This window comes from Oncorhynchus kisutch, linkage group LG6, assembly GCF_002021735.2.
Source record: "Oncorhynchus kisutch isolate 150728-3 linkage group LG6, Okis_V2, whole genome shotgun sequence".
Classification (NCBI taxonomy): Eukaryota; Metazoa; Chordata; class Actinopteri; order Salmoniformes; family Salmonidae; genus Oncorhynchus; species Oncorhynchus kisutch.
Window position 1 is genome coordinate 32593995 of NC_034179.2, and position 15397 is coordinate 32609391.

At 41.2% G+C, this 15397-nt stretch overlaps 1 protein-coding gene across 2 annotated transcripts in view; it reads left to right on the forward strand.

The window, feature by feature from the left end:
- LOC109892718 (dolichyl-diphosphooligosaccharide--protein glycosyltransferase subunit STT3A-like) overlaps nucleotides 1-15397 on the forward strand; it is a 41042-nt gene that overhangs the window by 15126 nt on the left and 10519 nt on the right. The window contains exons 14-17 of one of the 2 annotated variants that reach the window (XM_020485459.2): nucleotides 791-893; nucleotides 1140-1328; nucleotides 1584-1699; nucleotides 2146-2451. In XM_020485459.2, the coding sequence (XP_020341048.1) occupies nucleotides 791-893; nucleotides 1140-1328; nucleotides 1584-1699; nucleotides 2146-2184 (447 nt within the window). In that variant the 3' untranslated portion in view covers nucleotides 2185-2451. Of the gene's footprint in view, nucleotides 1-790; nucleotides 894-1139; nucleotides 1329-1583; nucleotides 1700-2145; nucleotides 2452-15397 lie in introns of those variants that run through there. The other variant, XM_020485458.2, reaches the window with a different exon arrangement.

The window sequence follows — 15397 nt, forward strand, 5'->3', positions numbered from 1 at the left end:
TTGTGCAATATACGACTGATTGTTGTCCTATGGACAGAGTCTCCCACCTCAGCTGTAGATCTCTGCAGTTCATCCAGAGTGATCATGGGCCTCTTGGCTGCATCTCTGATCAGTCTTCTCCTTGTATGAGCTGAAAGTTTAGAGGGACGGCCAGGTCTTGGTAGATTTGCAGTGGTCTGATACTCCTTCCATTTCAATATTATCGCTTGCACAGTGCTCCTTGGGATGTTTAAAGCTTGGGAAATCTTTTTGTATCCAAATCCGGCTTTAAACTTCTTCACAACAGTATCTCGGACCTGCCTGGTGTGTTCCTTGTTCTTCATGATGCTCTCTGCGCTTTTAACGGACCTCTGAGACTATCACAGTGCAGGTGCATTTATACGGAGACTTGATTACACACAGGTGGATTGTATTTATCATCATTAGTCATTTAGGTCAACATTGGATCATTCAGAGATCCTCACTGAACTTCTGGAGAGAGTTTGCTGCACTGAAAGTAAAGGGGCTGAATAATTTTGCACGCCCAATTTTTCAGTTTTTGATTTGTTAAAAAAGTTTGAAATATCCAATAAATGTCACTCCACTTCATGATTGTGTCCCACTTGTTGTTGATTCTTCACAAAAGCTGGAAGATTCTAGGCTTTCGAATCATGTGAGACACTTGTATTTTCATTCATGTTTAATATGACTATTTATGTAGCGATCACCGGTTCGGTGTGCAGAGAGGTTGATGGCTGCTTGGTACCTGTGACTGCTGAACTTCAATTAAACTGTTTCTGTTGACCGGTAGGCCATGGCATCCACTGAGGAAAAGGCCTATGAGATCATGAGGGAGCTAGATGTCAGCTACGTCCTGGTGATCTTTGGTGGACTAACGGGGTACTCATCAGACGGTATGTCTACAAAGCCAGTGGAAACTATCAATTCCCATCACCCTATGGATAATCACTTTGTTGAATTATTATAGCTTCTTATTATTACAGCATTTTAACATTTCAGATTACATTATTTAACTCATGATCATTAGTTGTCAATGCCTAATACATACATTAGATGGAGCACCTTTGACATTCAAGTTTATTTATGGACATGCAAATCATGCTTTAGGTCTGCTAACACTTCCTCTATCCTCTGTGCAGACATTAACAAGTTCCTGTGGATGGTGCGTATAGGTGGTAGCACAGACACAGGGAAGCACATCAAGGAGCACGACTATTACACCCCCACTGGAGAGTTCCGTGTGGACCGAGAGGGCTCCCCCGTCCTGCTAAACTGCCTCATGTACAAGATGTGCTACTACCGCTTCGGGCAGGTCTACACAGAGGCCAGTGAGTAACCCTGCATGATTATAATCCATATGGCAGGTCTGCTCCCAAACTATCTAGTATCAGGTATGCTTGTCTGACATCATCCTCTATCCCTTCAAACTAATATCCTATTTCTCCTGATTTTTCAATGATTTCCTGAAGTATCAGAGTGGTATTATACCTCATAACATGTCTCCACAGAGGACTGTGTGTGAAAATATTATATTCCTCTTTATCATCTTGGCCCTAGTCCTGATTTTCTAACCCTTGTTCCAGAGCGCCCCCCTGGCTATGACAGAGTACGAAATGCTGAGATCGGCAACAAGGACTTTGAGCTGGATGTGCTGGAGGAGGCCTACACTACAGAGCACTGGCTGGTCAGGATATACAAGGTAAACTTTCTTTCTGTGACTACTGTCTTACTCTCCTCTGTATTTATTCAGTCCCGCCCGTAGAGTACCAGGCCATTCCAGGGGGTTATTTATATGAAATGTCTCTAGTTGAATATGTTGTTTTCACCTTATCGGCTCAGGTATTCGAGCCAGCGATGTCTCCGTTACTGGCCCAACACTCTAACTACTAGGCTACCTGGCATTACATGTAAACCCCTCAAACTCCACTCTGGACCTCGAAGCCAGTCACACTGCATTTTTTAAATTGTTCCTCCCCTAATCAGGGACTGATTTAGACCTGGAACACCAAGTGGGTGTAATTAATTATGAGGTAGAACAGAAAACCAGCAGGCTACGGACCTCTTAGGGTAAGAGTTGAATACCTCCTGATGTAGACACTTATTTTAAACACATTATTAACACTGTCCTGTGTTTACCCCCTTGAGGTGAAAGATCTGGATAACCGAGGGCTCTCACGGACGTAAAGCCCTCCAACCTGTCATCGTTCATGCACCTCTTTTAGCACACAGCACTGAAAAGCCTTCCCCTGTGGTCTAACTTTTTCATTTTGTTTGTAGAAAGAAAAAAAACGTTTTTTTGTACTTACCTCTCGTCTGGGAATGGAAGGAGGTGGTGTTTCATAATGTCCAATCAAATGTCAAGGAGTGATTTCTGCAATCAGTGGCCAAAAGAACGAGCTTTGAATTTTTACAATTTGGTCAATTAAAGGAGGCATAAATGTGACAAAATGGCATGTTGTCTGTCATTTTTTTTGAATTTTCTTTGCACAGTACAATGCAATCTTTGGCAGATTTGTTTTCCCCAAAAGCTTTATAGGAGTCAAGATTTGGCAACCTTTTCAACTCACAAATTGTTTTGATGATTTTGCTTACTGAATACCAAGACAATGGTATGATTTGAACTGTGGGGGGAAAAGTACTATATATGCAGTGGTAACTGTGGTCACATTTCACAGAAAAGGAACACAGTTTTTTCTAAATGGGTCACCTACACTGTATATAGCTGCAGTTTCTCAAGGTTCAAAAGCCTTGTTCACATTGGCAGTTTAAGTGACACTTTTTAAAGAAATGCATATCCAATTCTAATCTGTTCTTTTTCCTGCAGTCTGATCAGCCAAAAACACATGACATCTGATATTACAAGCCACAGATGGTTAATTAGTATACTGTTATTTGGCACATCTTGTTGCTTGCACGCTACTCTGAAAGTTTGACAAGAACACGTGGTAGCTAACTAGCTTGTTAATTGTTTACAAACAAATTAGTGAATGTGTTAAAGCTTAACAGATAGCTAGTTGACAGCTGTGGCTATCCCAAAAAATGACTCTCTTTGAAAGGTGGTTCATCTTATCTTTTGATGCATAGTGTTCTTACACTATGATTTTAACATTCAAAGCAACTGGGAAATGTCCATGGCAGGCATTGTCACCTTAGCCTGCTACATAACTTCTGAGTGATGGTAAGCACGGAGCACTACAACCAATCAACATACTGTATGCCATTGCACACGCATACGTCGTTACTATGACAACTAGCGTAGCCAAGTCAGAAAATGATACTGCTGTCTGAACACACAAACATCTGATTTGGTCATTTGTAACTCACTGTTTGGACAGTCAGTATTCCAAGACGGATTTAAGCAATAAGGCCTGCAGTGTGAACGCTTAAACTAGAACTGACTGCATTGTAGCAAAATGAACTCTTATTAAAATATTTTCATATGTACCCCTGACAAGTGAGCACTTGGATATGGTCGTTTAAATAAATCCATAGAATGTTGGAATTGCGTATAGTAAGACGTGTGTCCAAATTCTATAGCAATATAGAGTGGGAAAGCGGCCATGCGTTTAGAAACTGCAGTAAATAAAACCTAATAAACATCTGTCTTGTCCGGAATTAGTCTATGCAGACCCGTGCGCCCATCAGAACCACGGTAAGCCTATATGCAAATAAGCCATTTGCCACACGGGCCTTTCATTATTCACTTTGAGCTAGACTGCTTGTTAACAGGCAGTAGCATCATTCGAACGCGTTCGCCAAAACAAAACCTGAATGGATTTCTGTAAATTCCACAGGAGTCCTCTTACATGTGGGAACTTCAGAGCCTACCTTTTCATGGCTGTTTAATCAATCGGACTATCGCTCCCTCGGTTGCTGAATCACGTCAACAACAAGATCAACTAATGCTAGCCAGAGCCAGATGAGCTAAAATGTAATGAGGGAACATTAGATAAACGTATCTAGTTGACTGTCAAAATTGCACTGATTAACAATGGGGAATAGTAGCCTCCTTGTCCTGCAGTTTGCTTCCCAATGCATGCTTGTTTCAACCCATGTTTTGACAACTGAATGGAAACTTGCTAACACGTCCGATGCCAAATACAGTTGATGACAACTAAGAGATATGCTAACTATGGATAAGTCATTCAAGTTCAGCATAGCTAGAAAAGCAATTCACATGTCTTGCTAGCTAACCAAATGACACCTGGATCTCTAGCTGTAGCCACCTAAAAATGATATGAGAGGGAAAAGTTGGTCACTCACCCACCCCTCCAATGACCCCTCCAATGACTTAAATAGCTAGCTACATAAATAGATAAACTAGCCTAGGGGTGTCAAACTCAATCAGCGCACGGGCCATATAAAAAAAAACACTATGAATTATAGGGCCAGACATGGCATATTTGCTTTTCCCAAAAAATTGGCATTGATTTCATTAGAAAAAAATGTCCCTTTTATCATGTCCACTTATGTACGTAGGATGCTCTACATAGCATTTTAACATATTAAAACAAAATAAGATATTTATTTTTTTGTTCAGCCTTTGCTGTTATGCTTTCAGACCCTAATCAAAAAGTATTTAACAATCCAAATAACATGTTTTTTATGTACACTGCAAGGATCAGCGGTGCGGTTGAATGCAGCATTGCTGTATGATGCACTCAAAATGTATTGTATTTGAGTAGCCAGCCTAGGCTACTGCTCAAATGTTGCTGTAATAGGCCTAACGTTACATGTTTCTCCTTTGCATGGTGTTTTGGTGCAGGTTTAGTTTTTTGGTTATTCATTGTCAAACTTTAAAAACCAAAGCCAACCTGCAACATTTTAGTAGCCTAGCCATAATGTGGCATGTCTGTAAACGGGACACACGAAAGCAGTGCAATTGAAGTTTAATTCACCGACTCATTTATACTCGCTTGTTTGTCCTATTCGGCCCGCGGTCCTTGTGTTTGACGCATGTGCGATAGCCTATTCGCCACGTTATGACTGAGTTGTGATCATTGCCCTTGCTAGTTTGATTGTATTGACATTTCCTGCCATAGTCGTCCGTTTTTATTCAAAATATTGAGTCATTGAAACTGAAACAATGCATCCCGAATGGGTAGACGCAGCAAACAATCTACCAGGCCAGCTGTGATTTACAACCTGAGCAATATTTATTCTACAAAACGTAGTCCACTCTGTTTGTTACAGATTCTAGTTTTGAGAACAGAACACTGTATTGAGAGCAAATGTTTCATCAATGAGAAAATGTGCAGAATGTTGGCCAAAATCCATATTGGTCCATCTTCTCCAACTGCCTGCCACTGGGCTTCCTCTCAACATATTTGGTGATGAATGGGAATGCCAACCGGTTGCTTTATATTTATACATCTGCTGAAACATCGGACTCATTGTTCTGTGTATGCAGTCTCTGAACTAAATGTCAAACCACAGCTCCACCCCAAGGAAAATGACTGACTGCAGTAACACAACCAAATCAAATCAAATCAAATGTATTTGTCACATACACATGGTTAGCAGATGTTAATGCGAGTGTAGCGAAATGCTTGTGCTTCTAGTTCCGACAATGCAGTAATAACGAACAAGTAATCTAACTAATAATTCCCCCCAAAAATACTGTCTTATACGCAGTGTAAGGGGATAAAGAATATGTACATAAGGATATATGAATGAGTGATGGTACAGAGCAGCATAGGCAAGATACAGTAGATGATATCGAGTACAGTATATACATATGAGATGAGTATGTAAACCAAGTGGCATAGTTAGTGGCTAGTGATACATGTATTACATAAGGATGCAGTCGATGATATAGAGTACAGTATCTACGTATGCATATGAGATGAATAATGTAGGGTAAGTAACATTATATAAGGTAGCATTGTTTAAAGTGGCTAGTGATATATTTACATCATTTCCCATCAATTCCCATTATTAAAGTGGCTGGAGTAGAGTCAGTGGCATTGACAGTGTGTTGGCAGTAGCCACTCAATGTTAGTGGTGGCTGTTTAACAGTCGGATGGCCTTGAGATAGAAGCTGTTTTTCAGTCTCTCGGTCCCAGCTTTGATGCACCTGTACTGACCTCGCCTTCTGGATGACAGCGGGGTGAACAGGCAGTGGCTCGGGTGGTTGATGTCCTTGATGATCTTTATGGCCTTCCTGTAGCATCGGGTGGTGTAGGTGTCCTGGAGGGCAGGTAGTTTGCCCCCGGTGATGCGTTGTGCAGACCTCACTACCCTCTGGAGAGCCTTACGGTTGAGGGCGGTGCAGTTGCCATACCAGGCGGTGATACAGCCCGCCAGGATGCTCTCGATTGTGCATCTGTAGAAGTTTGTGAGTGCTTTTGGTGACAAGCCGAATTTCTTCAGCCTCCTGAGGTTGAAGAGGCGCTGCTGCGCCTTCTTCACGATGCTGTCTGTGTGAGTGGACCAATTCAGTTTGTCTGTGATGTGTATGCCGAGGAACTTAACTTGCTACCCTCTCCACTACTGTTCCATCGATGTGGATGGGGGGGTGTTCCCTCTGCTGTTTCCTGAAGTCCACAATCATCTCCTTAGTTTTGTTGACGTTGAGTGTGAGGTTATTTTCCTGACACCACACTCCGAGGGCCCTCACCTCCTCCCTGTAGGCCGTCTCGTCGTTGTTGGTAATCAAGCCTACCACTGTTGTGTCGTCCGCAAACTTGATGATTGAGTTGGAGGCGTGCGTGGCCATGCAGTCGTGGGTGAACAGGGAGTACAGGAGAGGGCTCAGAACGCACCCTTGTGGGGCCCCAGTGTTGAGGATCAGCGGGGAGGAGATGTTGTTGCCTACCCTCACCACCTGGGGGCGGCCCGTCAGGAAGTCCAGTACCCAGTTGCACAGGGCGGGGTCGAGACCCAGGGACTCGAGCTTGATGACGAGCTTGGAGGGTACTATGGTGTTGAATGCCGAGCTGTAGTCGATGAACAGCATTCTCACATAGGTATTCCTCTTGTCCAGATGGGTTAGGGCAGTGTGCAGTGTGGTTGAGATTGCATCGTCTGTGGACCTATTTGGGCGGTAAGCAAATTGGAGTGGGTCAAGGGTGTCAGGTAGGGTGGAGGTGATATGGTCCTTGACTAGTCTCTCAAAGCACTTCATGATGACGGATGTGAGTGCTACGGGGCGGTAGTCGTTTAGCTCAGTTACCTTAGCTTTCTTGGGAACAGGAACAATGGTGGCCCTCTTGAAGCATGTGGGAACAGCAGACTGGTATAGGGATTGGTTGAATATGTCCGTAAACACACCGGCCAGCTGGTCTGCGCATGCTCTGAGGGCGCGGCTGGGGATGCCGTCTGGGCCTGCAGCCTTGCGAGGGTTAACACGTTTAAATGTCTTACTCACTTCGGCTGCAGTGAAGGAGAGACCGCATGTTTTCGTTGCAGGCCGTGTCAGTGGCACTGTATTGTCCTCAAAGCGGGCAAAAAAGTTGTTTAGTCTGCCTGGGAGCAACCATGTGGATAAACGGCAGTAAGATTTACAGTTCCCCTGACTCTAACCTTTTAAGTTACCTTAGCTTTCTTGGGAACAGGAACAATGGTGGCCCTCTTGAAGCATGTGGGAACAGCAGACTGGTATAGGGATTGGTTGAATATGTCCGTAAACACACCGGCCAGCTGGTCTGCGCATGCTCTGAGGGCGCGGCTGGGGATGCCGTCTGGGCCTGCAGCCTTGCGAGGGTTAACACGTTTAAATGTCTTACTCACTTCGGCTGCAGTGAAGGAGAGACCGCATGTTTTCGTTGCAGGCCGTGTCAGTGGCACTGTATTGTCCTCAAAGCGGGCAAAAAAGTTGTTTAGTCTGCCTGGGAGCAACCATGTGGATAAACGGCAGTAAGATTTACAGTTCCCCTGACTCTAACCTTTTAAGTAACTCCTACATTTAACCTTAACGCTAAACCCTGACCCTAACCTAGCTAACGTTAGCCGGCTAGCTAACGTTCGTAATATGTTTTCCAATTCATAACGTATTGTTAGTTTTGCAAATGTGTAACATATTGTACATTTTTAAAACTCATAACATATTGTTGTTTGTAACATATAATACACAATTGGTGATTAAATTCATGCATAGCATACGAAACATAACATAAATGTATTGTCTCGGATTTACATACATATATGAAATGCTCTGAGACTAGGTTGACCACTCACCAGCCTGGATAAACCAGACTGAACTTTTCACTCTTCTTCACAAAACACAATTTATAGACACATTTCTTGTGTTTAGAATTCCATCATAATGATGACTATTGAATCCTGCAGATGAAGAATCAGATGTGCCTTTTGGAGAGAAAAAAATGTGACTTTACGAATCTAAAAAAAAAAAAAATTGTATGGAAAAGAGTGAAATAAGAAAACTAGCAAGTATAATTCAAGGAGAGATGTTTGATGACATGATCTTTCAATAATGACACTTGATGTGGTATACACATTCCCCACCCAATAAATATTTGACCAGTGGTGTAAAGTACTTACATAGCTTTTTGGGGTATCTGTGCTTTACTATTTATATTTCTAACAACTTACTGTTACTTCACACATTTTCTCTGACACCCAGAAGTACTTGTTACAATTGTAATCAAATCAAATTGTATTTGTCATATGAGCCAAACACAAAAGGTGTAGTAGACCTTACCGTGAAATGCTTGCTTAGAAGCCCTTAACCAAGAATGCAGTTTTAAGAAAATATAATTAAATCTATTATATCCGAGTGGCCATTTGATTAATTGTTCAGCAGTCTTATGGCCTGGGGGAAGAAGCTGTTAAGGAGCCTTTTAGACCTAGACTTGGCGCTCGGGTAATGCTTAGCAGGACAGAAAATGGTCCAATTCACGCACTTATAAAGATAACATCCCTGAGCATCCCTACTGCCTCTGATATGGCAGACTCACTAAACACAAATGCTTCATTTTTAAATGATGTCTGAGTGTTGGAGTGAGCCCCTGGCTATCCGTTAACATTTTTTTTGAAGACAATTGGTACTTCTGCTTTGCTTAAATTTAAGGAATTTGAAATTATTCAAACTTTTGATACTTAAGTATATTTTATCAATTGCATTTACTTTTGATACTTAAGTATATTTAAAACCAAATACTTTAAAACGTTTTCTCAAGTAGTATTTTACTGGGTGACTTTCACATTTGCTTGAGTCATTTTCTATTAAGGATCTTTACTTTTACTCAAGTATGACAATTGGGTACTTTTTCCACCACTATATTTGACAATATCAGAATTTTTCAAAATGCACATACAGAATATGGTTATTTGTTGCAAGGGTTCAATTGTTTCAGAGAAATTAAGTGAATCCTTACCTACGTAGTTATGGCTTGTGCTCTGTCACAGATGTGGTCGGCGGATGGGTAGCATGCCTTGGTGGAGGTGTACCTTTATATTAAGAAGGTTTTACTTAGTATAATTGGTAAGAGATGAGCTGTATTAAGCATTCATCTTTAGAGCCTGTTGGGGTGTGTCAAACACCCCTGTAACTGACATGCAATCCCAAGATGGTGTTGAGTCCCAAAGGCAAAGAGGAGCCTTCCAATATGTCAACACTGAAGAGCCATCAGTACCAGGCTACTACTGCTGGTCCATCCTGAATATGATCTTTTCCAACTTGCTGTTTGGATCAATTGCGTGCAATCAGTCCATAAATGTTAGTCTCTATAAAATCCTATTTTTTTAATAGCCTTCATAATGTATGAGCTTTCAGTATGTGTTACGAACACACCTTTTATTGCGTTGCAGTTTCAGGTGAAGAAGAAATTGGCTGAAGGAGATGTGGAAGGGGCAAGGTGAGCATCAGGCACTTCTTTGGGATTCAACGTGTTGGCCCTGACTTTTGGAGTGTGAATTCGGATATACTTCTTTTATAGTTACTATCCTGTCTTTGAAGAAATGTGGAAAAGGGGACATGGAATCCAATGCAGCATGTATGCTAATGGTATGTGACAACTTACATGTTCTTCAGCAAAACGTTGCCCCTCTCAAAGTTAAAGCATGAAATCAAGCATTGTACAGTATATGGGTATATCAATCTCCTGCATATTCTGTGGATCGTTTGTAAATGTTTTTATTTTTAATGTACAAATTAATAAACTAAATTATAGGTAAAACATCCTCCTAGACTTTACCTTGAAAATGTCAAAAGCACTGCAGCTGGCCACCATTGAGTAATTAATGTGTAAATGATGAATGAATAGTTTATGAAAGAAAAGGAACACGTCTCTCAAACTATATTGCATGCCCTTGTAAAAGTGGATTCTATAACTATAGTAACTGTGTGGTTAAACCCTGTTAAACTTAGTTACACCATGTTTCTACATGATGCAACAAAAGTGGTACCAAAAGAAGAACAACCAAATGCAAAGCTTGATTTCATGCTTTAATTTTGAGAAGGGCAAGGTATGCATGGGATAGTGTTCCTTTTTCTATATTTCCTCAAAGACAGGATAGTAACTGTAAAATAAGTATATTCAAATTCTGATGTTGTCATATATTTCTTTTTGGGGGGCCCGGGGGATGTGTATACCACATCAAGTGTCATTATTATGTCATCAAACATATCTCTTTCAATTATACTTGCTAGTTCTTTTCCATACTTTTTATAATGATTCATGAAGTCAACATGTGGTTTGACAAAGAGATCAAGAGGCTGCATATGTAACAAGGTTGGTTATGTTTTCACTTGACACTGCAGAAATATGCATTTGATGTTTATGTATTGGTTGGTTGAAGTTAGATATCAATAATGTGTTATGGCATTGGTCATGCTTGCAGATAGGGAGACATTGGAAATGTAAATTCTTCCCAGTCAGATATTGACATGCAAGCGACGAATTACGAATCTAGGGCCACTAACATATTGTTGTCCTGCACATCTAATGTGCTTCCTTGTGTCTATCGTTAGCATAAACACAAATCAACTGGGATTGCTGGCTGGACAGTGCTTTCGTTAAAAGCACAACGCAAGAGAGTTACGAAGTACAATCACATCTGTTACACTGCTACCGTGACCAGTCTTCTGTTCTTCGCTAGACAGCTGTTACACATACACAGATAGAACAATAAACGAGACGTTTCACCAGATGTATAAATCTGAAGCATCCTGTTGGAATTCCCACTCACCACCAAATACGGTGATGAGAGGAAGCCCAGTGGCCAGCACTGGGAGAAGATGGAGCCAGATGGATTTTGGCTGACATTCTGCAAATTTTCTCATCAATGAAACATTTGATCTCAACACAGTGTTCTCAAAACTACAATCAGTTACGATCATTGTGGATTACGTTTTTTAGACTTTACCCTTTGCCAAAGTTTCTAAAGGAGTGCAAGGTGCGAATTGAGTTATTGCATACGCGCACTTCAGAGTAGGCGTTTCCTAACAGATATGTGCAAATACCTGCTAGTACGCGCCAATAGGATCTCGTTAGCTCGTGCTTGGTTCTGCCCACCTCCTTGCTTGTTCTGGTCACTATGATACATTTTCTGCCATTGGAAATTAAAGGCTGTGGTCCATCTTGGGTTAGTTATAAAAAATCTTTGCTGCATTTGTGCAACTTGCAAGAGCAAGCAGAGGAATAAAACGTGACGCTCACTCCTGGAGCCTAAAGTGACCAAATCGGATAAGTGTGTGTTCAAGACAGCAATAATTTGCTGACATGGCTACGCTGGTTGTCATATTAACGACGGGTGTGTGCGCAGTGTTGTAGGTTGATTGGTTGTGGTGCTCGTGCTTCCCATCAGTCAGAAGTTATATAGCAGGCGAAGGTGACAACAATGCCTGTCATGGATGTTTGGCAGTTGCTTTGAATGTTAAAAATCATTGTGTCGGGAAAACACTTAAAGCCTCAAAGGATAAGATGATCCAGCTTTCAAAACGAGTCCTTTTAGGCTAGCCACAGCAGTCAACTAGCTAGCTATCTGTTTAGCTTTCTAGTACATCACTAATTTGTTTGTAAAAAAATTAACAAGCTAACGTTAGTTAGCTACCACATATTCATGTCAAACTGTCAACAGAGTAGCTAGCAAGCAACAAGATATGACAAATAACCGTCTGCAGCTAGAAATATCTGATGCAATGTGCTTTTTGGCTGTTCAGACTGCAGACCCCCCTCCCCCCTCCTATAAAGCTCTTGGAAAAATGTGCCACATTTATGCATCTTTAATTGATCAAATTGTAAAACTTCAAAGCTCACTGACAGACAATATCATTCTTTTGGTCACTGATTGCAGAAATCACTCATTGACATTTGATTGGACATGATCAAACACCACCTCCTTCCATTCCCAGATGAGGCGCCACATTGGTAAGTACAAAAACAAATAATCTGCAAACAAAATGAAAAAAAGTTTCATTTCACACTCATCTGTAGACCACAGGGGAATGATTTTCAGTGCTGTGTGCTAAAAGAGGTGCATGAACACTGGCGGGTTGGAGGGCTTTACGTCCGTGAGAGCCCTCGGTTATCCAGGTCTTTCACCTTTTTAAAATTTATTTTATTTCACCTTTATTTAACCAGGTAGGCAAGTTGAGAACAAGTTCTCATTTACAATTGCGACCTGGCCAAGATAAAGCAAAGCAGTTCGACACATACAACAACACAGAGTTACACATGGAGTAAAACAAACATACAGTCAATAATACAGTAGAAAAATAAGTCTATATACAATCTGAGCAAATGAGGTGAGATAAGGGAGGTAAGGCAAAAAAAAGGCCATGGTGGCAAAGTAAATACAATATAGCAAGTAAAACACTGGAATGGTAGATTTGCAGTGGAAGAGAAATAGAAATAATGGGGTGCAAAGGAGCAAAATAAATAAAGTAGGGGAAGAGGTAGTTGTTTGGGCTAAAATATAGATGGGCTATGTACAGGTGCAGTAATCTGTGAGCTGCTCTGACAGTTGGTGCTTAAAGCTAGTGAGGGAGATAAGTGTTTCCAGTTTCAGATATTTTTGTAGTTCATTCCAGTCATTGGCAGCAGAGAACTGGAAGGAGAGGCGGCCAAAGGAGGAATTGGCTTTGGGGGTGACCAGAGAGATAAACCTGCTGGAGCGCGTGCTACAGGTGGGTGCTGCTATGGTGACCAGCGAGCTGAGATAAGGGGGGACTTTACCTAGCAGGGTCTTGTAGATGACCTGGAGCCAGTGGGTTTGGCGACGAGTATGAGGCGAGGGCCAGCCAAGGAGAGCGTACAGGTCGCAGTGGTGGGTAGAATATGGGGCTTTGGTGACAAAATGGATGGCACTGTGATAGACTGCATCCAATTTATTGAGTAGGGTATTGGAGGCTATTTTGTAAATGACATCGCCGAAGTCGAGGATCGGTAGGATGGTCAGTTTTACGAGGGTATGTTTGGCAGCATGAGTGAAGGATGCTTTGTTGTGAAATAGGAAGCCAATTCTAGATTTAACTTTGGATTGGAGATGTTTGATGTGAGTCTGGAAGGAGAGTTTACAGTCTAACCAGACACCTAGGTATTTGTAGTTGTCCACATATTCTAAGTCAGAACCATCCAGAGTAGTGATGCTGGACGGGCGGGCAGGTGCAGGCAGCGATTGGTTGAAGAGCATGCATTTAGTTTTACTTGTATTTAAGAGCAGTTGGAGGCCACGGAAGGAGAGTTGTATGGCATTGAAGCTCGTCTGGAGGGTTGTTAACACAGTGTCCAAAGAAGGGCCAGAAGTATACAGAATGGTGTCGTCTACGTAGAGGTGGATCAGATACTCACCAGCAGCAAGAGCGACATCATTGATTTGATTTGATTTGAATCTCTTTTTTTTCACTAATCTTCCCAGAGTCCTTAACATTAAAATACAATTTATAATACAAACACACTTTCACATATAACACACTATTACAAACATACATAATTTACTAGCATAATGACCCAATAAATACTCAATCTAAAAAATATTGATTCTTCATCAACTATAGTCCCACAACATTTCTATATACTATATTTAAATTGTTTTAAAATAATGTTTAAATTTATATATTGAAAGGTTTCTAGTTTGCCTAGTTAATTTATTCAATTTCTTTATTGCTCTAAATCGAAATGTTCTTTTGCCTATTTCTCTTTTCTGTCTGGATAACGCATAGATGGTGGACAATCTATTCCTAGTATTTACGGAATGTCTGTCTCTTACCAACTGAATACCATTGTGAATATTTCTTTTTTTTCAGCTTTCTGACAATATCAGAAATGTCTATGTCCTGGGAAATGTGCTTGTTACTTATAACCTTATGCTAATCGCATTAGCCTACGTTAGCTCAACTGTCCCGAAGTCAGGACACCAATACTGTAGAGGTAAAAAAATATAGCTGGTATGGCTGACTTGCTTAAACAAATGTGGTTTCTACTGATAATTGAGATGTACAAACTATGGCAAAAAAGGACGACGAGCGGATTAGAGTGAATCCGTAATTTCGATTAAAACATTAATGAACGAGCTAGGACAGACGTAGTCAATATAACTATTTGTTCAGCACTTTTGAAATATACAGCAACAGAATTCAGAACATGGGCCGTTCTTAAGGTATTTTCCTTGTACACCAAGTCAGAATCGTAGGATAAATAAAGGGGATATGTAGGCAGACAATGAAAGCTCTCACAATATTTGATGATGACATTTCTCTAAAACAGGCTATAGGCTACATGTGCACAACCAAGTCAGAACAGTAGGCTATTTATGTCATCAAAGTCTGGCATTCTATGGATTTATGGTGGTTTCAAGACAACTGGGAAAAAACAAGGTTGAATCATGACGTTAGTGATCTTCAGGTCGGAGCTCTAGAAAGAGGCCAGAGTTCCCAACTTGGAATTCCGAGTCGGATGACCTTTCAAAACGTATCTTCCCAGTCGGAGTTCCCAGTTGTCTTGAACCACTGAAGTCTGAGATTTCCCAGTTCTGAGTTTCCAGTTGTTTTGAACGCGACAGAAGTCATGCTGCATTGACAGTATGGCCAATGTAGAATGTTTATCCTTTTAAGCTTGGAAAAGAGACCCTTAAACCCAAACTTGGACCACACACCCAGTTAGCCACCAATTCCTGATTCACTGTCGAATTTGCGATTTCCAACTTGTTGTGTAATGTTTATGTCCAATAGCGGATGTGCTGCGATACGTTTTCAAAAGGATTTGCCAGTAGATTGTCGACTTGATTCATGATGATGACTGCTAGTTTGCTAGCTAAGATTTTGAAATGATGATGCTGACATGATCAGTCCAATCAAAGCTATGGTAGATATAACGTGATTTAACAACATCTTATCGGTGGCCAAATGACCTTGAGCCTTCTTGGATGGGCACTTCTAATATAACTCTATGGCAGCACACAAGGGGCTTGAAAGTTCGAGCTCTCCCCATAGATT